Source organism: Haliaeetus leucocephalus, unplaced genomic scaffold (assembly GCF_000737465.1).
Source record: "Haliaeetus leucocephalus isolate CR32 unplaced genomic scaffold, Haliaeetus_leucocephalus-4.0 Scaffold702, whole genome shotgun sequence".
Lineage (NCBI taxonomy): Eukaryota > Metazoa > Chordata > Aves > Accipitriformes > Accipitridae > Haliaeetus > Haliaeetus leucocephalus.
Window position 1 is genome coordinate 5,867,415 of NW_010973138.1, and position 27,736 is coordinate 5,895,150.

Sequence of the window (27,736 nt, forward strand, 5' to 3'; positions counted from 1 at the left end):
GTTTTACTATGCTTCACTTTGACACACTAAACAAGCATATAAGTAAAAAAACGCTCACAGGAAGATTCTATTCTTATAGAAACCCTTAATATTTTAGATGGCAATTAATATACAGGAATAAATACCAAGCAGTGTATGAAAGTGGATAACTAACTATACAAACATGTAGACTTCTTTCCTGAACTTTTCTTCCTTTTAGGGACTGCAAATACCAGTGTAATTCCAAATCATATAGCATTCGAATTGTAACTGTGTATCTACAGAATGTGAACACTGTCAAGTTAAAACAACAACAGTAGTTTCCAACTCTACAAATAGCTGGATTGCAAATATGCCTAAAAAACTAACTGGACACAATTATTTCAATACTGTCCATATGATTCTAAAATTTCTCATACGGCACATTAGCATACTCAGTATAGTCACTGCATCTTTAAGATGAGTAGGTGGTGTGTGTTGCAGTAGTAAAAGCGCCACCACCATGTTCGTGCCCAAGTGAGACCATAGAACACTGAATAGCAAGGTGATATCTATCTATAGCTATTTCCTCTCAACCTAGATGGGGTGAGATGAGGGATGAACATCATTCAGGCCAAGAGATTTGCAAGAAAAGCCTTTGACCAGCCACAAGAAATGCAGCAAGCAGTGAAATCTGTTCAGTTATGTACAGGAAAACAGCGATACTGAAAGATTAAATTTAACATTAAAAGCTTTCATAATTTATGAACTCAAAGTTATCTTCCTTAAAAATAAATAAATAAAAATCTTTTCCCTTGAGGCCACTGGTTATTTGGGAAGATATATCTTTATTTATTTATTTTTAATGCACTCACAGGTCTACTGATATACATGCAATTAGAGTATTCAAACCAGTGTGTGGTCTCAACTCTGCCCCTTGCACGCCTCCCTTCCTCAGTCATCTTCCAACCCCTTTAGTCACCATCCCTGTCTAGGACAGCTTCCCCCTGCCCCCTAAATAATTATTTCAGTTTCTTCCCAGTACACTGCCAGTCTTATCTTCTACAATAAACATGGTTGATATGGATAACAGCAACATAACAAATCTAAACTATACTTTGGTCAGAAATGTTGAATAACCATAAATATCCTCTTGCCTTCAAAGCAAGGCTCACAACACTTCCACCCCCCCTCAACTACTCCTTTAGGATCCTCCTTACACACACGGAGCCTACCATCAAATGACCTGAAGGTTTTCACAGAATCCTAATTCCTCTACAGAAAAGAGCAGTTTCATCCTCAATATTCTCCATATTAACTTGATGCTTTGAGAACTTGGGTATTCTGGCAGAAAGCAATATAAGGAGTAACTAAACTAGTTAAATAACTGAGAGAACAGGGCCATTAAAAATGTGTATTCGTTTTGAATGCCTCTACAAATAGATTATTAGTTAGATCTTCAATATGTCTTAAAGATTACATAGCTGCTCTAAGACATCCACGTTTTGAACACCTTTCAGAAAAGCTGGTAAAGAAGCCTGATCTTTCAGACTGAACTATAGCACCTCACAACACTGTATTAGTCAAGCCAACCCCACCTAATAACACCAGAAAACCCAGCAGAGTTGGCATTGCCTGCCTCAAAAGCTGTAACTGGTATTGGAAGATAAGAGTGGGGATGGGAAGAATTTTTTTTTATTTTTTTTTATTTGGCACCAAAGCAGCTTACATGCGTCTAGTACACCACACTTTGCCTTGACATTTTGCAACTTAAATGTTGGGAAGGACTGTGGCAAGTGGATACTTTAAGTTAAATGATACTTGGATACCACTGTCTCAGTGCTACCTTCTTGTCATTGTAAAGGACTGATTATAGTTACTTTCTACAAGACCAGCAAATCTTCCTTTTTTCCCTACGTTCTTTTCCTTCTCTTCAGTTCTCCAACTTTCTCTACAACCACTGTGACCTCTATTAACAAAAAGAGTGAAATAGGAAAGCATCATGCAGAGATCAGATACAAAGACTAAGTTTAGGCCTGGGGACAAGAAGAAGATGGTCCAGACAGAGTCACTGCAAGTCAATCAACAGTCCCAAGTAGGGAAGATTAAAAGGTGTGGAACCAAAGGTGGCAACTGGCACTGATACAGTAATACCAGGAATTAATTCTGCTTTGGAAAGTTTTTCTGGCAGAGAAACACCCTCTCTCCTCCTCAATAGCGAACAAGTGTTTGGACCTTCAGAGAACACACTCCTTCAAAATATCACTTAGTCAACATCCAAGTTGCCAGATTAGGAGCATATGGACAGATAAAACAGGCTGTGACACTGTATCTTTACAGTTAACTGGTAAACATATAGAGATTATTTTAAGAGAGAAGCTTCAAAATCACCTTGACCAGACTGAGTCTGAATTCTGTTTGATGATTCTCTGAAGCCTTGGTAAAAAACCAGGAGAAATACATAGAGAAGTCCTGCAGTACTTCAATAAATAACTAAATTAATAAATAATGCATTTAAGATAGACCCAACTTCTGGCCTACTCAGTAGTTGGAGAAATAGTTTCTATTCTTTCTGTTAAGAGGACATACCCCATTCTATTTCCCTTTTGCACACCTGAGACACTAAGTGCATCTGAGAATATTTTGTGACAAGTCTCTTGAAACCGTAGAGCAGAACTGGCTTTGTTAATTTAATAAAACACAGCAGTAGACCTGACAACTGTGTTGTACAGCAAGACCCTTAGAATCCAGATTAAATACATTCAGACTGTTACTATTTCTGAACATTTATGCAGAGTTTTGTAACTACAGGCATCTAAATTTTTGAGTTTCCAAGGCCACCATATGAGCTCCATACCTTATGGAGAGGTAATTATCACCAGGCTCAAGAAAGGCAGGGTAGATTAAAAACCTGTTACAGATCTGTATCCATCTACCTCAACCTAATGAAAACTCTGAGAATGGAACATGAACCAGTGTCATCGTTTATTTGAAGAACAAAGACTTTCACACTGTTAATAAGTAGAAACTTTAAGGAACAGGAAATAGTTTAATTTAGGAACTTGAGGTGAATGGGTAGCCTGGGACTAGGTACAGAAGAACAGATTCAAAAAAAAGTCTTCTGATGTATAAACCATTGACATTTTGAGGCTTACAACCATTTCTATAAACTCTATGCCTGCTGTTCAAAGACCAGCACTGCCTTACTTTTTCTTAAGGCCTAAGTTAACAGTGACTAACTATTAAATTAATTTACTCTTTTAGCAACATTTTCCACAATCAGCCAGCTGTCCAAGCACAGCGGCATATCTGAAAGTTAACAGACAGCCACTATTGTGAAATCCTTTGTAAAAACTGGCTCTGTGAACAAGCTGAATAGCAAAACCCTGTACGTGTAATGGCAATTATCCACTTGGAACAAGAAATATGTCCTGCAGGGCATATGAATCACTTTATGAAAATAAGCATCCCGGATATCAAGATCTCCATGAGCTCTGTGCTTTTTCCTCCCTCTCTCATCAAGATTTTATCTGAAGATGTGATTTTCACCAGCAAAAAGGGCAGTTGGAGCACTTTTTGATGAACTGCACTTAGCTGTTTCAGCCCCAGACAAGCTGAGATCAGGGAAACATCAAATTGACTTCTCTAATAGTTTTCAGTATTAAATGTCTATTTCTGAGTTCTCTACAAAGAAGATTTGTCAATATGTGTGCCTGTCTCTTACCAGACAGGACAAGCATCCAGTCCTTAAAGGCACACAAAAGACAGCTCTGCACATCTGAATATAAATTCCCAGGTTTTGAGACTAAACTCTGTTAAGAATATCTTAAGGGAAAACAAAACGAGTTCCTTCACAAAAGTTCAAAGGAACTTAACATTACTAACAAGAATGTAGCTGAGGCTAAGTAACTAATTAGCAACTATTACTATCTACCTATGAAACAGGCCTCACAGGGTTTTAGGAGGCTGACAGTGCAAGTTCCCACTCATCAACTACAATACAAACTTACAGGTTATATAAAGAGACTTAGGGCACAGTTTCATGATCACAAGATATTCCACAGGTTAGGCAATTATCTGTAATCTTGTTCCTGTACCTGCGTGGGGCAAGCCACCATCTTTTTGATGTATGAGAAGAATTATTGGCAAGGCTGAACTATAATCCACATCCTGGACTGCAAAAAGGAATGCTGTTCTTAACCAGGTAAATTCCCTGATACAGACTCACAAACACCTCCACTGCTAGACTTGGGGACAGAAAGTTCAGAACTTCTTGTCTGGACTCTCACTAAGCTCTGTTGTCAGGGTAAACCTATACCCTGCCTAACACCACAACTTACTACTGTACAAAATTTACTCTAATCATCAAAAAGACAAGCTAGCCTGCTGCAATGGGTTCCATAGTGCTACAGCTACAATGCTTCCACTAACTGAACCATTAAGTACTCCTCTTCTAATCTGGGACCTGATCTAACTTTATCTGCTGCTCCATAGTCACTAGATTTGACGTAACTGAAAGATAAGAATGAGCACAGGCATATCCCAAACCACATACTAAACGTAAGGTATGATGTTTTGCTTCTAAAATGAAGTATTTAACACAAAAACGCGCTAAGAATGCAGTTCAAAACCAGCTCAAGCTAATCTAAGCCAACACTGAGGCAATCTTGCCTCACTTGTACTGACATTTTTCTAACCCTTGCTGAGCTGACTCAGGGTACCATCTTCAAAGCATGTATTACTTCTGCTAGACTAGTTTTCTGCCCTGCTTAGTGTCCTGAACTGGCTTATTAACAGGTCAGATGAAAGATAGTGGCAGCAAATTTGGGGCAGGTAGGACCATACTTGTGCTCACTTAGAATGGGTTACACGTGATCATTTTGTATCAGAAATAGTGCGGCCAGCAGGAGCAGGGAGGTGGTTGTTCCCCTGTACTCGGCACTGGTGAGGCCGCACCTCGAGTGCTGTGTTCAGTTTTGGGCCCCTCACTATGAGAAAGACATTGAGGTGCTGGAGCGTGTCCAGAGAAGGGCAACCAAGCTGGTGAGGGGCCTGGAGCACAAGTCTTAGGAGGAGCGGCTGAGGGAACCGGGGCTGTTTAGTCTGGATAAAAAGAGGCTGAGGGGAGACCGTATTGCTCTCTACAACTACCTGAAAGGAGGTTGTAGTGACGTGGGTGTCGGTCTCTTCTCCCAAGTAGCAAGTGATAGGATGAGAGGAAATGGCCTCAAGATACACCAGGGGAGGTTTAGACTGGATATTAGGAAAAATGTCTTCACTGAAAGGGTTGTCAAGCATTGGAACAGGCTGCCCTGAGTTGAGTCACCATCCCTGGAGCATAGATGTGCTTAGAGACATGGTTTAGTGGTTAGGATTGTGATTGGACTCAATGATCTTAAAGGTCTTTTTCCAACCTAAATGATTCTATGATTCTGTTCTATGAAACTAGTCTTAATGTGTACTGTGAGGTACAGTTTGTACCTCACAAACCAAGGGAACAACTAATCAAAACCGGGACAGGACTTCTCCAATGTAAGACTGATTAGTTTTCGAACTAGTAGTGCTAGGGATTGAAGAAAATTGTTACATGATGTAAAATATAGATGAAAAAAGTATCTAAAGTGTTTCTGAAAGCAATACCACCGTACTATTTCTCCCAAGGACTGCAATACTAAATATCATTAACAACAAATTTTTTTTTAATCCTGTCTCAGAGGATGTTATTGAAATTTCTTCACTATCTAGAAATTTATTATATAAAGCCTTTCTACAGCTACATATGTCACTGCAGGTTTTATTCTTCAGCTTTTCCATCAACAGAAATAATTTTAAGTGACTTTGCTCAAGCTCTATATTGCAGACACAGTCTTTCATTGAGTTGTATCACATACACACAGAATTCAAGACTTGTGGAAAAAGACTTACCACCTAGATTTCTAAAAATACAGTAATTTTTACTTATTTACTTTTCAAACCTCTCTTATTCTTAGAGACATAAATAGGAACTCCTTCTCATCAAGAGATTAATATTATATTCAACTATGACTCTAAGCTAATTCCTACTAGTAGATTAATTATCCTGTCAAACAGATGAGGAATGTAAATGAGAAAACATCTTTCTTTAGAATGCCTAAAAAGAAAGAAAAAAAATTTAATACAGACATGTTCTATCGGATTATTCCAGGATAAAAAACAGATGAAACAGAACCTCTATTATTCAGTGAAGAGATTTCAAATAAATATAGTAGTTAGCTAAGTTTTGTTGTGAAATTGTTCCCCTTGATTGCAAGAAAACAATGATAGGGGAAAAAATAAAAGATAATAGACTGAAATATCACTCTCTATATCTTTTTTTAAAAATAAAGGCAGTAAGATACAACTCAGTCATTAAAAACTCACCTGGGGAACAAAGTAGTAATAGCTATTCTGATTTGCGTCTACAAAACTGCCAAGTTAATAGTTAACATATGCAAAATTCATTTTAATATACGATGCACAAAGTTATTTACGACATTATGTTGTAAAATGCAACTATTATTGTTTCCCCTTTCCAATATCACATTCAGTAAAACTGCAAAATATTTTTAATTCCCTTATGATCCACTGACTTGAAACTATCACTACAACACCAAATAAAACATACCTCCCCCAGCTCAATTTTATAACATTTCAATATGTCTCTACCTCAGAATCTTTGAGTCTCACATAATTAGATGGGAAAACTCCTGATTTATCACCCAGTGTTCCTGTCCACCAGTCGCCATCTTTCTTTGTCACAAGAATCATATCACCTTGTTGAAAAGTTAGGTCTCCTTGTTCAGAACTCTCGTAAGTATACATAGCAATATACTCTGTAAGAGGGAAACACAGAACATGGGAAAACACTTGATAAACTGCTTGATTATCGTTTGCAAAACCTAACGAGTAGAATATAGTCTATCCACAGGCTAGATAGAAGACAAATTTATTAATTACTATTCATAGAAACCTCAATTTTTAATGCATAAAATGCTATCTATCAGAACTAAATACAATCTAGCAAAACACTGCTTCTGGGAGATTACTTTTTGGTAAAATAATTTACTACTACAATTAAAATGTACATAAATTATTAATTTGCATCAGAAACTACTCTGAAAATATGTTTCTCAATGTTTTCTGTTTTGTGCTGATGACTAGAATTTTCAGTCTTGGGGATGGAAAGTGTCAGTATCCAAATATCTGTAGATACGGTCTTCATTTTACATAGGCTGTTTGGCTCTCGTATACAATGAATTCTTTCATTACTTGAAGCTTTGCATGAAGGGCACACATCTCATTGCATCTTACGCAACAGATGGCTGGGAAATGTTAAAACAAAGCCGGAATGTGTTCTGTTTTGTTAAAATACAGTCAACTACTTAGTATTCAAGTGCAAAAACACTAGAGTAGACTGATGTTGAGAACTGCAATGCATAATTCAGTCACAGAACTACATGAAAAATTTTTACACAAATTATTACAAAGAAGAATTTCAGACAATTCAGTAACATTTTCTATACAACTTGATACACCCTTATTTAACTGAGCATTATCACGCTTTATATGGGCACAAAACAAATTTCTGAAGATGATATATCCTCTGCTTCTAGGACTAGCTCTGGACCTAAGAGCAGTTCACAATATTTCAGGAAGACTTTCATGCATACGTAACAAATACATTCAAGTGTTCCCCTGCAGCTGGCAATTGTTCTATTTGCTTGAACACTAAATCTGACGAAAAAGCTTACCTTGGGGAAGTTCAGCAAGAATTCAAACCACAATTACTATCCTTAATGAAAGCTAAGACATGGTTTGTCTAATAATGGCAGCTGAAGAACACACACATCTGTTTGTATGCACATACACGTGAACACACACATTAATGATCATAATGTATGCTATACATATGGAATTTTTCTTAAATCCTTTAAATGTAACAGAAGATGCTAAACCCATGCTTTATTATTTCTTAAAAATACAGCTTTTTTGAAATGTTTTATCAAAAAGTTGTGCTCCTTTTTAATACAAACATATAGCCTGAGATATCCCATACTTTACAAAAAAGACTTAGCATTTCTACAATTGCTTTTCCTCAAATATATAGTGAGCAAAACTAGTTGTGTTTTGAAATAACTGATTATCTCACCTTCCTTGTTACATGGATCTACAATTCCCTCCTTTTAATTTCTGTAGTGCTCATGCCAGTGGCAAATTAAATACATCGGTAACCAAAAGAGACTCTTTCACTTAAAATTGTATGTACAATTGTAGTTTAAAAACTTAAGGTGTGCTGTAGTGATTATATACAAATGTTCATTTGTAACCCATACTTAGATTCATTGATTTACTCTGACTGCGATTTAAATTAACCTAGCTGACTCTGTACTGAAGTAGATTAAGGGTGCCCACACAGTCTGTTAACACAGCTCCCGTGGAGACCTAACCTGCAGCTGAAGGGCGGTAACAGCCAGGAATGCAAGTCTTTTAAAGGCCTTCAGAGGCCTGACAATTATCTGTCTGTGCCCCAGGCTCCTTTAAAACGGAGGAGTAGCCTTGACCATAAGGATCACAACATTATATAACTCATTGTAATTTCTTTAATTAAGAGCTTTAATGAAACATTGGAAATGAGCTTTGGGTGAAATTGAGACATTAATAATAAATAATTCCTGACATAAATGAAGTACATGTACAGATGTGCTTATTTGGCCCTCTGCAGAAACCCATTCCAGATCAGGAATTGTTACCAAAATATTTATACAAGAAAAAGTACAAACTACAGAAGATATTTTAATGGCATGTGAAATTATTTCTTCTATATACACAACATATATAAATTCTTACTATAATAATTTTAAATCATTCTAGAGGCAAACTGATTTGCACTTCAGTTTTAACAGGGGTGATCTTAAAACACTAAGATCTGATTCTAAGCTTGTTTCTGGGTAATAAGCAGTCTTATTCTATTTAATTACATAGTAAAGTACTATTAATGCCATTCTGTCTGAAATGCTTACCTTCACCTGATATAGCTGCTTTTGTTGCTGGTGATGCTACTCTTTTCAGACTAGCAGGACTTTCTGAGGAACCAGAATCCATGCTTTAGAAGAAAATAATGGTTATTTAAGAAATTAAGTCTCTTCAGAAAAATTTTTATTATTATATTTAAAAACTAAAAAATACATATGCATCTATAAGAAATTCCCTACATTTTAAAAGAAGAGACAGTAAATGTGCAAATAAAAGCTTTTAAGTACAATGGCCAGTCACGGTCACATTTAGGTAACTGCCTTATATACACAAGTTTCTGCACCTCCTCTTCTCCCTCAGAGAAAAAAAAAAAAATAAAAAAATCTAAAATCATTCTCATTTGTATTACTACTGTTAACATTGCCTTCACATTACACAGAACCAGATTTTGATTGTTTCATCTTTCAAGAGTAATAAGTGATTAAGTTTTGAGGTATACCTTTTTATATTAGGGAAAGATAAGCTATGACTTACATAGCTGTAATTAATAAAATCCAATACACTAATTTTTCAGTTGCAAGTCACATAAAATTAAGACCGTTCATTAACCTTTAGATCTTTTGTTGGTGATGCGTGACCCAAGGAGAACTGAGGACAGTTTTCTTATTTCTTACATGAATTTCCAGGGCTGGAAGTCATAATCCTCAGAAGAGAGTCATATAAAAAAAGCATTTTTACAGAGTAGATTCTAAACTTTAAAATTCAAGTGTGCAACTCTTCATATTTATTTAACTATTATAGTATAGAAGTAAAGTACAGTAAAAGCAAATAAAATACCTCGTTGACTTCCTAATTGGGCCTGAAATAAGCTTCACATATGATTTAGGAAACCACCCCTTTTGTCCTTGAACCTCTCCAAACCACCACATATCTTGCTGCTCCAAAACTGTGATGATATCATTTTTGTTGAAATTAAGGTGGTTGTCTTTTTTCGCTCTCCAAGGATACAAAGCCTGTGCTTGAAGCCCCTCCACTTTTTCACCCTAATGAAATTTTAAAAAAAAAGAGAGAGAAGTCTGTCATGCACCACCTTTCATAAAGAAAGCTGCTTAAGGAATTATACTCTTATGCCACTTACATAGCAACAAAATACAGACTCTCCCTCAACTGTATAAAGTAGCATCAATGAAACTTACAAAGTAATACCAGAAACATTTATAGTCCTCCTAGATTTCTATCTCCTAACACATAATCAATACAATGCAAGATTATCTGAGGTTTTGCTTAACAAGTTAAATAAAGTTTTACAACTAAGATATACATGTAATAAACCTTCATGAAGCTATTTTGGCAGGACTTAAAGTAAACTTAATGGAAGATGATGTTTTGCTGCAAGTTATTCATTGTGCATTCCAACTTTTTTTTTTCTCTAAGACACTAAGATATTTAGCATTTTTCAGAACACATTAACTTACAAAACAGTATGTTGTTCAGTTGAGGAAAACGAAATGCCTTAACAGATGGACGGAAATCATCTGATGTGAAGCTTTGCCATTGCTACTCTACTTAACTACATAATCCACTTTGGAGTGAAGGTTATTGTCATGTGATTCAGGAAAGTTCCAAGGAAGTGACTCAAAACTGGCATCCTGCCAAAACATGAAGACTGGACCACCAAAGTCTAAAAAAGCCAGCAAAGAATAGCAGAACAGAAACTGCTTCTTGTTAAATTCTGCCACAGATTTTGCAAATGGAGGTACACTACCTGTTCATCACTCCAAACTGAAATAGCTTACCTATCTCAGGGGACTGTTTTAATGCATGGTCAATGTTCATACTTTGCTTTCCAAACGTTTGTGCTGTGTCAGAACAGTTTTAATGAATATAGGCGCTCACCTGACCCAAGACAGGAGAGGGAGATGATCCTGTAACAGTAGCAGGAGTGAAGGCTGATCGCTGCCGCAGCTGCCCTGCACTCGGAACAGTCAAAGATGGCTGAGCTGCCCAGGCATCCCAGTTATCAGTCTCTGGTTTCTCACTAGTGTTTGTAGGCCATCTGAAAAAAAAGAGAATGATGCAATTCCTACTGTTTTCAATTGAATAAAAACACTCATGCAGGAAGATTATGCAGAAAAAAAATTCTACATTCTAGGTTAATTTCTTTCAATTGAATAATCCATGAGCATCATAACTCTCAGGTGGAAGTACTGCAATCAAATATAGGCTAACAATAAAATTATCTTAACAAGGCAATCTCTAAATACATTTGCTTGTCCTCGCTACTTAAGGCCAGCTGTTCCTGTAATTTAGTTTCATTTCTTAGCTGTGTCCCAATACACAGAAGTCCACATAGTGCAGTCTATATTATACACAGTGGAAAGAGGTAACTTAAAAGAAAAAAACAAAATCATCATTTTCTTCAAAACTGGTTTAAAATCTTCACACCTGCACGTCACTGACCTCTCACATCCCTTTCCCTTACACACCATTTTGCTGCTTCTCATTCAAATCCTTACCTTTTTTCTTTTGCTTAAAATTATTTCCTACTGACTTCTTTCAACTCTTCAGAGTTTTCTGCAACCTCTTACCCTTTTTACGTTATCTTTTGTCCTTTAAAATGTCTACTAAATCTCATAATCCACATCTCTGCCTCCAAATACCCACTTAAATGAACAAAATCCCCCAAACTCTAGGAGTGTAAACAAAGCACCTGTCTTAAACCTAAGTTTCCTTTGCCTGTTGCTTCTGCTATCAGTTGGAGTAATCAATTATTGTTCACCTAGACTGTAATAGTGTCCAAAGGCCACAACTATCCCTAACCCCTATATCATGTCAAGGACAGTAGTATTAGTATAAATGCTCTGGGACTCACTTTGTATTGAAACGGAATATTAATTTTTATGAAAAGCATGAAAGCATGCATTATCCACCTAGGTTAGAAACAGCTTTGTCAAAAGTATGATTTATTCAAAACAATAAAATCCAGTATGTGCCAGAAATCTCTGGGAAGCTCAAGACTTAGTCTTGAGCTCAGAAAAATGACTTTTTGTAGTAAAACAGAAAAAGTTTAAATAACTGAAAAAGCTACTGTGACCTATTTGATGAAAATTTTGAAATAGAACACATTATGTACTGTAATATTGCACTAAGATATTTAGATTTTAATTTATAAATATGTATTACATGGTCAAATGTAAGATAATTCCTTACCCAACCCCATTTACATAGGGTTGATAATACTGCATGGAGCATTAAGTTGAGTTAACAAGACATCTAGGGAAGGGCACATATTCTACTTGCATCTGTCTTATTAATGTTGTGATAAGAAATTAATAAGTCATCTTTTCATGTTAACTCTCATTAACATTTTTTGCATAAACCAAGTTGGAAACTTTCAGTGAGGATTGGTGTCAACTAATTTAAGAGAAGGAAGGTGAACACCTTGGCATTTCTACCATTTCACTATCCTCACTTAGGAATGTGTCCACATTCGTGATGTCCACTGCAGATATGCTGGGCATATCTGGAGGCAGATATGATGGGAGCATGGTTAAAGTTCCACAAGGCTGCGATTTTAACTATTTACTATGGAAAAAATATTTTACTTCAAACAAGCTACTCTGTGTTAACTGCCACCACAGTCAAATTGATTAAAAAGGACTCCACCACATTTAAGATGATAATCACTACCCAAACATACGTTGAACTGAAGTCTGCCCAGTTATTGGCAGTTGTTGTACACTCTGTAGAAGCAGGAGTTCCTAGTGATGTAGTGGTTTCATGCACAGAAACTTTAGGTGCAGCAGCTGCCTCAACTGCTGGCTTTACAGAAGCTGGAACTTCATTTTCAGGTATTTTCTCTGCATAGTTTGCAGGGAACCATCCAGTTTTCCCCTTCAATTCTCCACCAAGCCATCCTGGTTCTCCAGTCTGGCTTTCATCCACCTGTAGGCGCATCAAGTTAGAAAGTTAAGAAACATAAGATACAAATGGAATTTTTACTGAAAACAATCCATCTCATCCACAGTAATTAACTTTCTCTAGTTACAGAGACATGACACCTTCATTACAAATAGAAGTTCCACCTAGGTAGAATTTTTTGTTGTTATTTAATTTACCTTTGGATGATTATGCTGACAGCTATTCCTTCTATGGCCTATTAACAGATAGGGAACATTTTGCAACACAATACTACTTTGCAATACTTTTAAAATTATTTTTTCCCCCAAGCCAAAATCAAAAGGATTTCTTGGTGATGAGGTAAAAAAGTTTTATTTCAGTCCTAATGCATAAGCCAAGCATGGGGTTTTAAACAGTTGCTTGAAAGTCTGTCATAGTACAGCAGACTTGGGAGAAGCGAGTTCTAGAGAAATCCCTTAAATATTGAATGTTTCTGGTTTAACTAAGACAAAATGCAGTTTTTAACAAGTTTTCCTAGATTTTCTCTTGCAGAAAATACAACAAAAAAACACAGCATATTAAAAACAACACCCATCAAACAATACAAAACAAATCCACAGATTTGCTAATGTATTTATACAAAACAATTCCACAGTAAGTTTTCATACATAAATTTGAAGGCCTCGGTTCTTTCCCCTCACTCCGATGTCTTTGCCAAGCCATAAAGGACAGGATGAAACAGGGCTATTTTTGCAGCTGTATTTTAATTCCTACTTATTGATTATTATAATCATGTTAAGCTAAGATTTTGCAAATTTCACACTGTCCTGTTAACTTCCCTTAAACATATCACACATTTGTTCTCCAAGCTCTATTGATAGTCTACTGCCTTAGTCTGGTATTTCAGTAAAAGTGATGAGTTTAAATTCTGTGAGCTGCAGCTAACCACATTCAGCAAGAACCACAGAAGAAAAGTAATTCACTATTGCTACCCCTAGTGAATTGATATGGTGGCTAAATACCACCAAGGCAACAACAGTTACAGAAACTTTTTGGAAGAAAAAAGGCAATAATTGTATTTGGTAATAATTTTGGTAAATTTGGTGTTCTAGCTATCTAATCTCTTTGACAGGTCAAAAGAATCTCAGTTTTCAAGCAAACCCTTACATATGCATAGGGTTTGCACCTTTGACACGTAAATAACACCTACTTTGTACAACAATCTGATGTGCAGCTGCAGATTCCCCAGCAATGGTCAAGTCAGCAGTAAAACCAGGCCAGTCATGAAAAGTCAAATGACCAACCCTACACAGTGGCTGTTTTTTGGCAAGAATTTCTCTCATCTGTTTAGGCCAGTAGCAATCAGTATTTCAAAATATCTAGGAGTTTCAAATGACAGCATAACTGAAGAGTTGACTGTGGCAGATAACAGTACAGCAGTTAGAGATGCTTAAATTTGTACTTCTAAATCACCCGACACTATTTCCTAAAAATCCATATTCAATGGGAGGGATTTGTTGATAACAGAATGCTTCATGAGCTAAGGAATAAGAAATAGTATCCTTTTCAGTCAAAAGAGTTTCCAGTATATGACATTATACAAAAATAGCATATAGTAGTGACTCGAGCTAGATGCTTCTACAGTTGGAAATGCACCTACAAATTCACTCTATTGATTTTAACAAAATATAACCTGACCAGCTTCTTGTTTGAAGAAAAAAAATTAGAGCCAAAAAAAAGTTATTTGTGGCAATGGTGCAAAGTAGTCTCTTCACACTAAAGGTGGGACCATTCTTTTTCCTAGAAGTGACTGAAACCAAAGCAGCAAACCTGCCTCTGATTGTCCCTGGACTACTTGTTTGAGCTGCTGATAGACTACTTTGCCTTAGGCCAGTTGTTGACTTTTTGACTGCCTCCTATTGTGATTTGTATCCCACACCCCTCTTTTGGTGCAAAACAATCCATTATTTCTGCTTTTTGTTGGGTCCATATTCTGTCTCAGTTCCTACTAACTCAAAGCAAACCCAGAGGTAAACAGACTACATGCTTGACCAGTTCAATGTGGTTTTACTGCAGTGCAGAGCAAAATTTCCACTGCAGCACTGAATAGGATTGTTAAAGCAGCACTATGGGTGATGGAAGGTCACAGCAGCAGGTTAATCTTGGGAGAGAGAGGGAGAAATGGATTATCAGCACCTGATGCCAAGTTGAATAATCTGAACAGTAACATTAGTCACATAGTTTCTACTGTCATTCAATTAGTCAAGTCGTAACTAGAATCACTAACATACAAAAGAATCACAACTGAAAAGCCAAAAAATCTGTTATGGTGATGTTCTAAAAAGGCCATCTTTGAAATGAATCACAGTCATACAGAAACCACTGCAATTTTTCAGAAAGAAATGTTTTGTACAAGCAGAGAAAAAAAAAAACCTACCAAAAGGTTTTAACAATTGATTTAATGTCTCTTTAGAAGACAGTTTTATGTTAAAATAATTCATAAAACAGCGTATTAGGATAGTCAAATTTATGCTTATTCAATCCAATTAAGTTTTCTATGTATACTCATGAAAAGGCGCTTTGAAGGATAATTTTAACTCTATAATTCATAAAATATCTGGTTTCTCAGTTTTTCATATAAAATACAATTTGCATCTGTTTTTGTAGTACACTACTGGAACTTTAAATATATTCCTTTGAACCTTTTTAAAATTAATTTGTTCTAATTTCCTTATATTTTTACACCCACCGTCCCCAAGTCCCCACAACAGACTATCCCAGATTAATTTTTTCAAAAACACAAATAGACTTTAAATGTCCACCTGAATAGTGAATTATAGTGTGTGTGGTTTCATTTTTTATTTACTCAACCATACTTCAGAGCCATGGCTTGCAACTACTTAGTTCCGACAACTGAACACAAGTGGCAGGAGTAACAGCAACACAACTCAGCAGCAAAAGCAATAGGTCCAGTTAGTACCTCTGTCAACAGAAGGGCTGGCTTTGTAGTGGCCTACTCCGCTTTGACATGGCTTGTGTATCACCAGCAGTGCATGCACAAAAAAAGACAAGCCCTGTTTTATGGTACATGCTCACTCTACATACGAAGCCAAACCCTAATACTCTCACAAGAAGTATTTAATCAAAGCTAAACAGAGTACCATCATCTGTTTTGTTCAACTGTCTATCCATTAAATGACCATTTAAATTCTATTCCACTTGTAGGCTTTTGATCTAGATATTTTGAGACTACTGGAATTCCTGTTACAATGTTGAATATAAGCTCTTCAGGCCAGAGGCCATATGCTGATTACACCTACACAGAGGCTGTCTATGTGTCTAATACAAAGAACATTCATTCTAACTCTCACAATCAATAACTAACAAAACTGATGAGAAACTATCATTATGAATTTGTTTTAGACTTTATATGGAAGCTTCTTTATGAACTTCCTGTTTAACTTATGTTCTCCTGCTATCAGAGCCGCTCAGTTCAGTAATTCAATAATTCACCTGTATTTCACTGAATTATGATTAAGTTTATTTAAGATGGATTATATAAAACATTATCAGCAACAACAGAATCCATTCATTTACTTCAAGCTGGAGCCTAACAGCAGCAAATGCCAGCAGGACTTGCTTTGTAAAAGAGCTATCCAAAGGAAAAGAAATTCATACATTATGTACATATATTCATACACATAATAGAAACTTAACTTCGTGAACAGACAGAGCCCTGAAAGAGGCATGCTTTCTTGGCTCAGAATATTGTTCCCAGACAAAAGCTTGGTTAAGTTATAGTTAGGATTATAAATCAATCTAGCTTACAGTGAAAGAAACTTAAAGTACATAGAAAGGTAAGAAGCAGAGAAAGCAGAAATCCAAGTTAAGAGAATATATAAAAATCCTGTAATTAAAAAGTGGAAGAATTAAAAAAAATACAGCCCATGCCCTCCCTACGTGTATGTGCTACAGATAACTAACTTGTACTGCAAAGTCAGGTAGAAGAAAGCCCTCCTCAAATTTGCAAATACTTTTCCTTCCAGAATAAACCCTCATCCTTCTCCCTCATTTCCACCAAGACAGGTCTCAAGATTCATGCACAGTGTAAAACTGCATTACACCATTGTAAAAACTATTTACAAGCTATACATCTATTAAAGCCACAAGTCATTCTGACACAATAAATTCTGCAGCCCTATTTACATCCAGGATTTAGGCCTGGTTCCCACGTGCACAGTCAATGGATTTGGGCTTCAGCTGGATTCTTTGCTCACGGCAGTTACAGTTTGGGTAGTATCTTCTGTACAGCTATATGATTACAGGACATGATTGCACAAGCCTGCACACACAAAGCCATTTACAAGTGTTAAAATGGTGAAGTGCTAAATTTGCCTATTTTAGAACACAATTATTCTAAGCAATACTTACTTTGTTGCACACAGTAAACTCCTAACTGTATAGGTCAGCTTAACTACAGAGTTGTATTTATGTCATAAATTAGACACAACATGTAAGGTTATAAATTATTATTTTCCAAAAAACATAACCAACTCGAACCTTTTAGAACCACAGGACATGACAAACACTTAAGGACAGAGAAGAGTCTAGGAGTCCAAATGCCCATTATCAAAAGTAAGTTCTGGTCCATTGCATTTGAATTACTTTTGACAATGCGAGCTAGTTTGTTAATTTTACCCTAGGTGAATTCAAAAAACAAGTAAGCTACATGGTAACAAAATCTGTATTTATGAAAATTAATAAATTGCATAGACTTCCTAACAGTCATATAGCACACTTACCCATTCCCTTTTAACCTCCATCAGGAAAGCAATGATTTAAAGCAAGGCAGAATTATAACACATTTCACAAAAGTGTCTTACTTATATTAACTTTTCTAAGAGTAGCCCATTTAAGCAATTACCACAGAGCAGGAGATAAATCCCACAAGAATCAGCCATCAGGTTTAATTATTGTCAAAAGTAAGTTAAATAAAGAAAATTGAGAGTAGTTACCCTACTTTTGTAGAGTAAGTTAAAATAAAGTCCAAAAGTAACATACAGAAAGACTCAGATTACCTCAAAATCTCTATTTAAAATGTGTGAAGTGCTCCTTAAAATCATTTATTTTTGGCAAAAATGTTATTTGCCGGCAAGTCTACCTAATAGTGGTTGCTCTTCCTCAAGGAAAAAAATAGTCTACTTATATGCCTAGGCTACAATCTATTTCCCAAGAAAGCAAAGCAACACAGCATTTTTCAATAGCCTAAGGAGACCCATGTACCTGTATCATCTCTCATTTAACAGCTGACTGACTAATACTATTTCTTGATGCAGAATAACAGCACATTGCACTGTTATTCAGAATGGCATTAGGACTCATCCTGAGTCATTCAGTAGTGCTACTAATCCAGCATTTGCCTTTTATTTTCCAAAAGCAGATTCTAATGTCACAAACACGTCAGTGTGACACAGCTCAATCAATTAAAAAAAAGCAACAAACCAAAAAGGCTGAGAGATGAAGGTTCATCTCCCCAGAATACATGGGTTTGAAAAAATAGTTATCATTACAACTTATGAGAATCTACAAAGTGTATTTTTTTTCCAAAATCCATTCTTACTAAACTGTGCCAAAATGCAATAGCTCTTAAAATCTATTTTGTTGGGTAGAACACTACAATGAATATACTTTCCCACAGTGAACAAGGCATCATTTAACAGTTACACTAGGAATTTTCATTATGAATAGACATATACATGTGAAGATCATACTAGTAATTTATTAATATTAATATACGCATTTAATAACTGCAGTCATTAACAACAGAACTATAATTTTAGAGGGAATTAGAGACAAAAGCAGAATATTGCTTTAGAGTTTAACATGATGGTTATAGGCTGACCATATGCCCATATCTCATCTACTTTAAAAAAAGGAAATTATTCTGTATCTACACACCTGCAACCAAATTTTTAGGTTTTGAAGTTTCCATTTTTAGAAATGTCATTTTATCTACTGTATATCCTCTTTAAAACAAATGTAGAAGTATCTCACAAAAGTAGATAAAAAAAACCAGACTAAATTACCATACAAACAATTCCAAGTTACAATTATACTAGATCATTATGTGAAAAACTGTCAACAAGAGTTGTATAAAAAATTTTCAGTCTTACTGAAGAACTATCACCACCATACAAAGACTATGTTAATGTTTATGTGATCATGACAGAAGTGTAGCCATCTTGTAGCTTAGTGTAATTGTTTCACATAGTATTACATTGGATTCTCTTAATAAAGGCAGTTTTCCAAATTAGAAATTTTACACTGCTCTTGTACTATTTTTTTAAAAAGGTAAATTTCTTATTAGAAACATACTTTATTTATTAAAGCAGGTTTTTGATTCCACACATAATAGCCACTCTCTCAAAAGAAAATTACAGTAACTTTATTCCCTTGGAGGACAAGAAATCTCTCACTGAGATAACTTCTGTATAGGAACGTTTTTAAACACATTGACAGACACACACAGCTCAGCATACTAAAACTGATACAATCTACTTATAGATTATGTTTAAACTTTACACTTACAATGAACTGTAAGAAGCTATCCATTATTATAATAGGGTTACTACGTCCTATCACATCATTTTGATATTCACTGAAATATTTTTCTCAAGTCTGCAAAAAATCTTACCATATATAAATTCAATCACACAAGTACAAAAGCTTAAGTAATTTTTTCAAGTAATATCACAATCCCTTCTTACCATGACTATGTCGCCAGGCTGAATAGTAATTTCATCGTGGCTTCTTGATTCAAAAGGATACAGTGCTCTATAATACACTATTTTTACATCCTCCTGAGCAGAAATGGTTAGTGGAGCTTTTTCTGAGCAAAGGAAAAAAAACACAGATACAGGGCGGGGGGGAGAGGAATCAAAACACATTTTTAAATATTTGAAAAATTAGGCGAAAGTGGAGACAAAAATTTAACAAACCTTACATTGTCTGTAGAAGTATTTTATCCCCCTTTTACACAAGGGGAAATATGAAAATTAATTATTTAAAATACAATTTTCTTGCGATTTTCTCTTCTAAACATCAGGTAAAATATAATAATATTTTAAATTTTGTGATATATACATCTATTTTCATAGAAAGAATCATGTATTTATGATGCAACATACATGACTTCTCAAATGCTTCAGTGATATTGTAGGTTAAATCTGATCAGCCATAGTTCAATTCAAACAGTGATGTTCTTGCATATATCAATGGTATCCCAAATACTTTTAGAACCTGCTGGTGAGAGCAGCTTTTAGAGCAGCTTCATTTACAGCCTGACTATACTTCCAAGAAAGGTGTTTCAAGATGTCCTAGTACATACAGATTGGCTGAAAAGAGGTCATTTACAGATGATGTTTTAAAAAAATTACATGCTAAAGATGCAGTATTAGGAAAAGAATAATACAGAAAAACCCCAAAGATATAAGCTAAATTGCTCTTGTATAATGCACTTCCTATTTTGCCTATTTGGTCATAAAAGTGCCCTCTGCTACTCTGCACAAATAAAACCTAGCAAGAAGACATTCGATTAAGTCAATTCTAGATTTGGGCTAAAAGATAGAAGGTAATTTTCCCTTTATGCAATCCTTTGATCAAATATTACATTCCCAATCAATTATATCATGTATGTATCAAAGCCACTTAAGGGGGAAGCATGATTCCCAATACAGGCAAAAATCAGGTTATAAGGCAGAGAAAAAACTCTCAGCTGAAAGTGATCATGTGTGGCAGAAAAAAGGGGATTAATCTTAGACTTCAAGTCATTTGTTCAGTAAGCAACATGCATGGGGAAGGGGAAAGAGGAGAAAGGATAACTAAATGACATATTGCTACTACTCTAAAAAATCCCAAGGCATATATTCCACACCCAAATAAGAATTGTAAAGAAAAGTACAGAAATAATTTTTGACATCTTGCATCAAGATCTTACAACTTACAGCCAAGATTCTCTCTTCAGCTGGCACTGTGAGTCTCACCAACTGTGCTTTATACTCTGCTAAACACCACACTTTTAGGAAGAATAGTGAAGCCTAAAAGAACAACTTTTTGGAGTCTAGAGCTCAATCCATACATGATTTACTTTAATAAGACTAGTAATCCAATCTTGAAACATAATATTCTTCTGTATTAAATGGGAAGACAAAACAGAAAAGAATTGTTCAAGAGGCATGTGCAACAGCATTTCTTGATTTTTTACTCTACCTGCATTTGACCAAGGAGCCTGGACAGCTGGCTTGATTGGCTCTTGATGTGGTTGGAAAAGCTTACTCAGTTTCTCTTGCATTTCTTGTTTCCCCTTATCCTCACTTTCCTTCTTCTTGGTTACTTCTTCCCTTTTTTGCTTTTCATCTTCCTGAATTTTTTTTTGCCACTGAAGTTCTTCTTCTGGTTGCACTCGATCAAGCCGCTGTTTATCCCGTTCCTGGATTCGCCTGTTGGACAATTAAGGGTTTTTTTTAAGCCAGTCAAACGAAGGACCATAAAAGTTGGTTGTCCTTGTGTGTGATCTATAGTATAAAGTGTACTCTTTATGGTTTTTGCATACCCTGTAAGAGTTGTTAATTTTATTTTGGTGAGTTATCAACCACTCTTGATGGTTGGCATCTTCTTACACAATGACTCCTGGAGGGCAAAGGAGAAATGTTCAGAAAGATTTGCTATGACTTCATATGTATTGATAAAGAGAGCTGTGACTCTTAGACAAGTGACAGAACGCTATTTCATATAACCTACTACTGAGTGCAGGCCTCCATTACCGTGAGTTGCTTTGTCTTTGCATTTAAAAAACTACCTTTAATATAATTTTTTATTTTAACTCACATATCAATTCTCTATCTTTACAATACAATTCCACAGAACTCTAAAAGAGGTACAGAGCAACCTGAGCATACAGAAATGATAAACTAGTTACATTTTGGAGCTGAATGTAAGATGGAGAAAAAACATTCAACACTATTTTTTCTTGTCAGAGTTCTTCAGAGATTTGTAAATGCTGAACTCTACCTTCTTTATTGAGGTTGTGATCTCTTCTCCTCTACAGTGACATGAAAATAAATATATTTACCTGTGTTTTTCTAATTATTGTATGAAACTTTACACAGGTATCTTAGAACAGTCTCTTATTCAGCTCGCAATGCTCTGAAAATTAAAAGCTTGATAACATTCAGTACGTTACACTTTCAGTCCCACCTCTTCAATTCAACAACATCTGAGTCTCAGCTTGGGGATTCAACAATATTTGTGTATTCTCTTTTCATAGTTTTCCATGGGATTCATAAATCCTATGCAGTTGTTTTAAGTGATGAACCATATGGAGAAAGGAGGAAAAGAAAAAAAAATCTCCCTTGGTTGAAGAAACAAAACTCTTTGGCATCCAAGAACCCATATATAAGCCCTTCAGTTCCGTGTAACTGTAAGGCTGCTTTTGAAAATCTCTTCCCAAGCAGTCTAATTCAAGCACTCTGAGTATCCCTTTACATCAGCATTGCAAGTTACCATTTTCATTTGCCCTACAATTCCTTTTATTTAATCTAAGCCTGTAGATATCAGCTACAGCTATCATCAGACATTTTCAATAATGAATTCTTACCATAAAGTTTTCCTTGAAACCCAATAAGCAGCAAATCATACACTTTAATTTTTATCTGCTCAGCACTGACTTCAGCTCTAAAATGCAGGAAGAAGTCAGGAATACCGATCAAACAAATTGGTTCTGCTTATTTTCTCAAAGCCACAAACATCCATAGGTAAAACTCAAAAGAGCCAAATCAGGAAAAAAAAAAGGCAGTAATCAGCAAATATGGCAGCCCTGATCCTCCTGTTGAGGGGTAAGGAGTAAAAATATATGCAAGCTTCATACAGCACTCTTGCAGAACTATTCAGAAAATTTCACATTCCCAACTGCGAAAGCTAACAAGTCCTTCCCCTCTGACAGAGGACAAGACAACAGAAGAAAAGAATAAATATTCTCTGCTAGAAACAATTTGCACCAGTAAAGATAATTCTAAAGTTCTGTAACAGGTGCACAATGTACTTCATTTTCTTCCATGACCTATTCCACTTCTATACTTTCTTCATACTTACAAAATTATTAACAAACGCATGACAACAAGCTGGTCATTACAGACTTGGCCTACTATATAGAACGTATTTTGTCCAAGGACAACATGAATTCCTGGCCAAAAACTGTGTGAAAAAAAAATATTAATTCCTTAAGTGGAAAATCCACTTTCCAAACAGTAAGTTGGCACCAGAGGGCAAAAATCTCAGGGCTATCAATGCAAGTTTGGCGTTGACAAGAATATTTTCTGAGAGATATCAAGGTACCCAGTATCTGTTTAAGATGGCAGCTACTAACTTACAAGCTCAAAAAAAATCTTTGACTCTCAATGAAATTGCTGATACCATTTCAATATTCCACATCAGTATACCATGAGCAGAGGTTAAGACACCAGTGTGAAAGGTATCACTTCCTCCTCTATGAAATACTGTCACACCTTTCTGCCTTCAACATAAAGTCATCTAACAAGTTAATAAATTCACTGCTCTGACAGCCTCCTATGTTAATCATGAAATTTGTCCTTCATATGTTCATTTGCAAAGCATTCAGAGCCAATTACTCAGAAGTTTTGTTGCAACACTGAAGCTGCACAACATAGGCATACAGAGGTCAATTTTATTTGACTTGAGTGGTATCTCACCTGGTGAGTTTAGTCAGATGGGCTTTAAACAGGAAATTGAGTTTTTAATTATGTTTCTAGTAGAGTGATTAAGTCTTCCCATACTTATAAACCAAGTTTGCTCTAACTGCTGGAGCAAAAAGAACAGACAAAAATGTATCTTGGGGAGGTGGGGGGTATGTGTGATTTCTTTTTTCCTTTCATAGAAGCTGCAGAATTTTCTTCTTTGATTGTTATGGAAACTAATATCACAAGTTGAAGACAAGGAAGGGAATAAGAAGAGACAGAGAAGCTAAAGAAACACAGGCCTAGGTGTGAGCACCATAGCTTGGGGTTAGGAACAGAAAACTTGATATTCTGCTCTTTTCCTTACTTCCAAGACTCCTGATGTGTTAGTTATTGTGGAATATGACCTCTAATCTGGGATTTACCTATACTTGCTTTTACTCTTTCAATTTCCATTTTTTTCTCACCAGCTCCATTATACCACTCGGGCAGTTCTTATCCCAAACACCAAGAGTAAGGTCTATTCATTTCACTCAAATGTAGGGGTTTTTTTCCCCTCTGAACTGTATATTACTCCCACAATCATACAAGTCTGCATTGAATTAGCCATAAGATAATTAAGACAAATTAGCCATAAGAGGTCTTCAAAAAGACCTCTATCATCCCCAAATATGTATGTCTGTATCTTTGTTTGCTCAATTAAGTTATGTGCATAATTACCAACAAAAAATTGTTAAGACGGTTCTCAGTATAAAGTGATTGTTGTTATCCATTAAGCCAAAAGTTAAAGTGCACATAATCATGATATTAAATTATTCTTTCTTTCTTTGCTTTCACTAGAGCTATTAAAAGGCAGCATATTTCTGTAATCATTATGGGGCAGTATCCAGGTTATGAGTATTAATCATTTACCTTATTAATTTTGGTGTTTGTTGGAAATCGGTAACACTGGCAGACTGCTCATTATCAGGTATACCAATTACAGTTATTTAGAAGCTTGAACATTTGGGCAGCAGTAAGTTTTGCATTACTAATAATGTCTGAATGCTCAACTTGCATGAAAAGTCAGACATAAAGTTTTCCATGGCAGAAGTTTTTCCTTTTTTTTAAATCTGTTTTTTTAAATTTGCATTTTCCTGGAAGGAAGTAGAGTATTTTATTTAATACTCCGAAATAGAACGTTTTTAGTATTCCTATACTTCCAGTACCTCAGCAGCCTTCTTGTTTTCAAGGAAAGTTCCAACATAATTACCATATTTAGTGTAGTTATTTCCTCATGATAGAAAGCTGTTTTCTTAGAAAGTTTACTATTTCTGGTGTTGATCTTTAAGATTTTTAAATGCATAGGTTTTATGTAAATGATTTAAAAATTATCTAAACTTAATTGCTTGCTATGTATAAGATTTTTGTTTGAAGATACAGTTTTCACTAAGACCTTGGTTTGGTTTTGCCCGAAATGTAAAAATTAACTCACCAAGTACTAACACAGGCTATCGATTCACTGTAGGTCACAGTCCATGTAATGCTATAAACAATAGTTTAAGACCTCTTGTTCCCAGGCTTTTGTTTTCATCTCTTGACCAACATTTGTCTACATTAAGAGTATAAAAAACTCACAATTGCTAAAAATTAAATCAAACAGCTACTGATAAATGATGTCAAAATAGAATTGGTTGCTTGCCTATATGCCATTCATTTTACATATATATATTATAAATATATGTAGAAAACAAATTTCCAAGTGTGTAGCAGAAAAACATTAGCTCTATATTCTATGTTAGTATAAAAGACACAGCTAGTTAATTACAATGTTCAAGAACCTCTCTAGGTGTAGAAGTACACTACACATTTAAGCAACACTGCTGAAATCTGTATGTATCAGTGACAGTTAAGAGTCACAGACAGATGTAGAAGCTCATCTCCACAGCACACTTCCCATTCAAGGATAAATCAAGAGATTCTCTGAGGGGTTTTTTTTCATTTCACTGAAATGAAACTTGGCCTAGGTCTTGGGTATTCTTGCTACTTAGTGATATATTGTTTGAGATCAGATTATGCTTCTGGGAATGCAAAGTTTATTTTACTTGTTTGCAAAATGCTTTGCACTCTAACACCTCTACAGAAAAGGCTTAAATTAGAGCAGTTTGTTACCTTTGAGCTTCTTTTTGCTTTTCCAGTTCTACTGTCTTCCTTTCCTGTTCCTTCTGTTTCAGCCTCTCAGCTTCCAAGTTCTTTTGCTTCTGTAGTTGCTGTTTGTTATGTGTTTCTCTCAGCTCCTAGAGAAAAATGTAAAATATGCGTAAACATATACTATGTGAATCGTAACTAATGGCCCCATATATTTCATTGAGAAGTAACAAAACTTGCAAATGGTTGAGTATCTCTGTTCAAACTTACAGTATTGCCAAATGCATTGGCAGACATTTAAGGTAGATTTCAAAGGTCTATAAACCACTTACTGCTTTCCTATCTTTATCCATATAACCTGAGATGTTAAAGGGTTAAGAAACAAGAAAGCCTTTTTTAAACAGGACGCTAAAAAGTTGACAAAAGTTTGACAAAGCTTATTCTGAAAAGTCACTTATGTTTTATTTTGTTTGCTGGTTTCTTGAATTCATTTATTAAATTACATACAAAAATCTGCCTTCTGAGCTGCTCATAATAGCAACTGTTTCAGTTAATTGATTTTATTTTGAAATTAATGGTGATTTACTAAAGAATCTTCAGGATTGTTTTAGATCCCGGAGATTGAACTCCTTAAGCAATGTCTTTGGGAGGAATCGTGGCATAGAGAATATTCATCCATATACGAGTCAGTTTTCCTCTAATTAACTGCAAAGACATTGCCTGAAACATTTAGACTATAAATAATATAAACATCATCTTCTCCTCAAGATTTGTTTTCTGCATTACACCTATTAACACAAATTTTAAGATGTCAGAATAACTACATTACGAAGAGGAGTAGCACATGACCTTTGCAAGGTATTAAAAACATTTCTGATATATGGATGAAAGTTTTAAAAAAAGTTAGGCTGAACCTTGTGTCCTAGCTCTCAGTCTCATTTCATTAATGAAAACTGAATTCAACATCATTAAAGAGATAATCAGTTCTTATATAAATTTTAATTAAAACTCTGCTAAAGCCATGAAACTCACTGAAATATGGAGATAATTTGGGCAATACCATATTTTATGATCACCATTATTTTCCATAGTCACATTAAAGCTTAGTAGATAGTTAGGATCTAGAATGGATATTACAGAATGTAAAATAAACTACTCTTGCAAAATCACCAGAATTATTGGGGTGGGATATTGCCTTTGGGAAAACTTAATCCTTGAATGCCCACGGTTATAAACATTCACGCATAGCCTTATTTTGGACTAAGGAAAATGGCTACTAGAAAGGAAATACATTAGCAATATTGAACATAACGAGGTTTTAGTAGTTGGCCCATAAAAAACAATGAGAAAATAAAGGGATCCGAGATTGCAGTGAACACACAGTTGGTCAACTGCACCTGGAGCTAGAGGTGGCCTCTGACAGGACTATAAATTTCTGAAGTGCTAACTAGAGTGAACAGTCATTTCCAATAACTGTATGTTATTAATTCAGCTTCTTTAATGTTGTTACACTTGTAATATCTTGAGGTACAAAGGATTTGACCCTTGTTTCAAACTAACTTCTCTGGGGGAATCACAGTCCCCATCTTCTCTACATGATCACCTGAACCCTTATTTGTATCAAAAAATATGTACAAGTGCAAAGGACAAATATACAACCATAAGAACATTAGCAGTGGAGTGATTTACAAGCATTCATCTGAAAGGACATAGATTAGAAAATGGCACAGTTGAAAGCAGTTTTCCACGTGGCCAACAGTATTACGAATTTTTGTAGATTGCAGAAATCCTTAAAACTAAGTATCTACAAAGCTCTTGAAGCTCAAAACACTACTTCTGTGAAGTACCAAATATCTTTACTAGTATTCATGATTTTTAACAAGCTGTTACTCTTTTCTGGGTAAAGAGACTGCTACGCAAAGCGCAGGTTTCTGACCCCTACATTCAGTTCAGCTTTAGCACAGGCTTCCGTTTAGAAACGCTTTGTTGTTCTACTTGCCCTAGCTTTC

At 35.5% G+C, this 27,736-nt stretch overlaps 1 protein-coding gene across 5 annotated transcripts in view; it reads right to left on the reverse strand.

The window, feature by feature from the left end:
• ITSN1 (intersectin 1 (SH3 domain protein)) overlaps window positions 1-27,736 on the reverse strand; it is a 111,893-nt gene that overhangs the window by 40,729 nt on the left and 43,428 nt on the right. For all 5 annotated transcript variants that reach the window (XM_010580378.1, XM_010580379.1, XM_010580377.1 and 2 more), the window contains 8 exons: window positions 25,752-25,876; window positions 21,118-21,347; window positions 19,617-19,738; window positions 12,650-12,894; window positions 10,846-11,005; window positions 9,787-9,992; window positions 8,997-9,079; window positions 6,643-6,809 (listed from right to left, as the gene is read on the reverse strand). In XM_010580378.1, coding sequence (XP_010578680.1) covers window positions 6,643-6,809; window positions 8,997-9,079; window positions 9,787-9,992; window positions 10,846-11,005; window positions 12,650-12,894; window positions 19,617-19,738; window positions 21,118-21,347; window positions 25,752-25,876 — 1,338 coding nt within the window. The remainder of the gene's footprint in view (window positions 1-6,642; window positions 6,810-8,996; window positions 9,080-9,786; window positions 9,993-10,845; window positions 11,006-12,649; window positions 12,895-19,616; window positions 19,739-21,117; window positions 21,348-25,751; window positions 25,877-27,736) is intronic.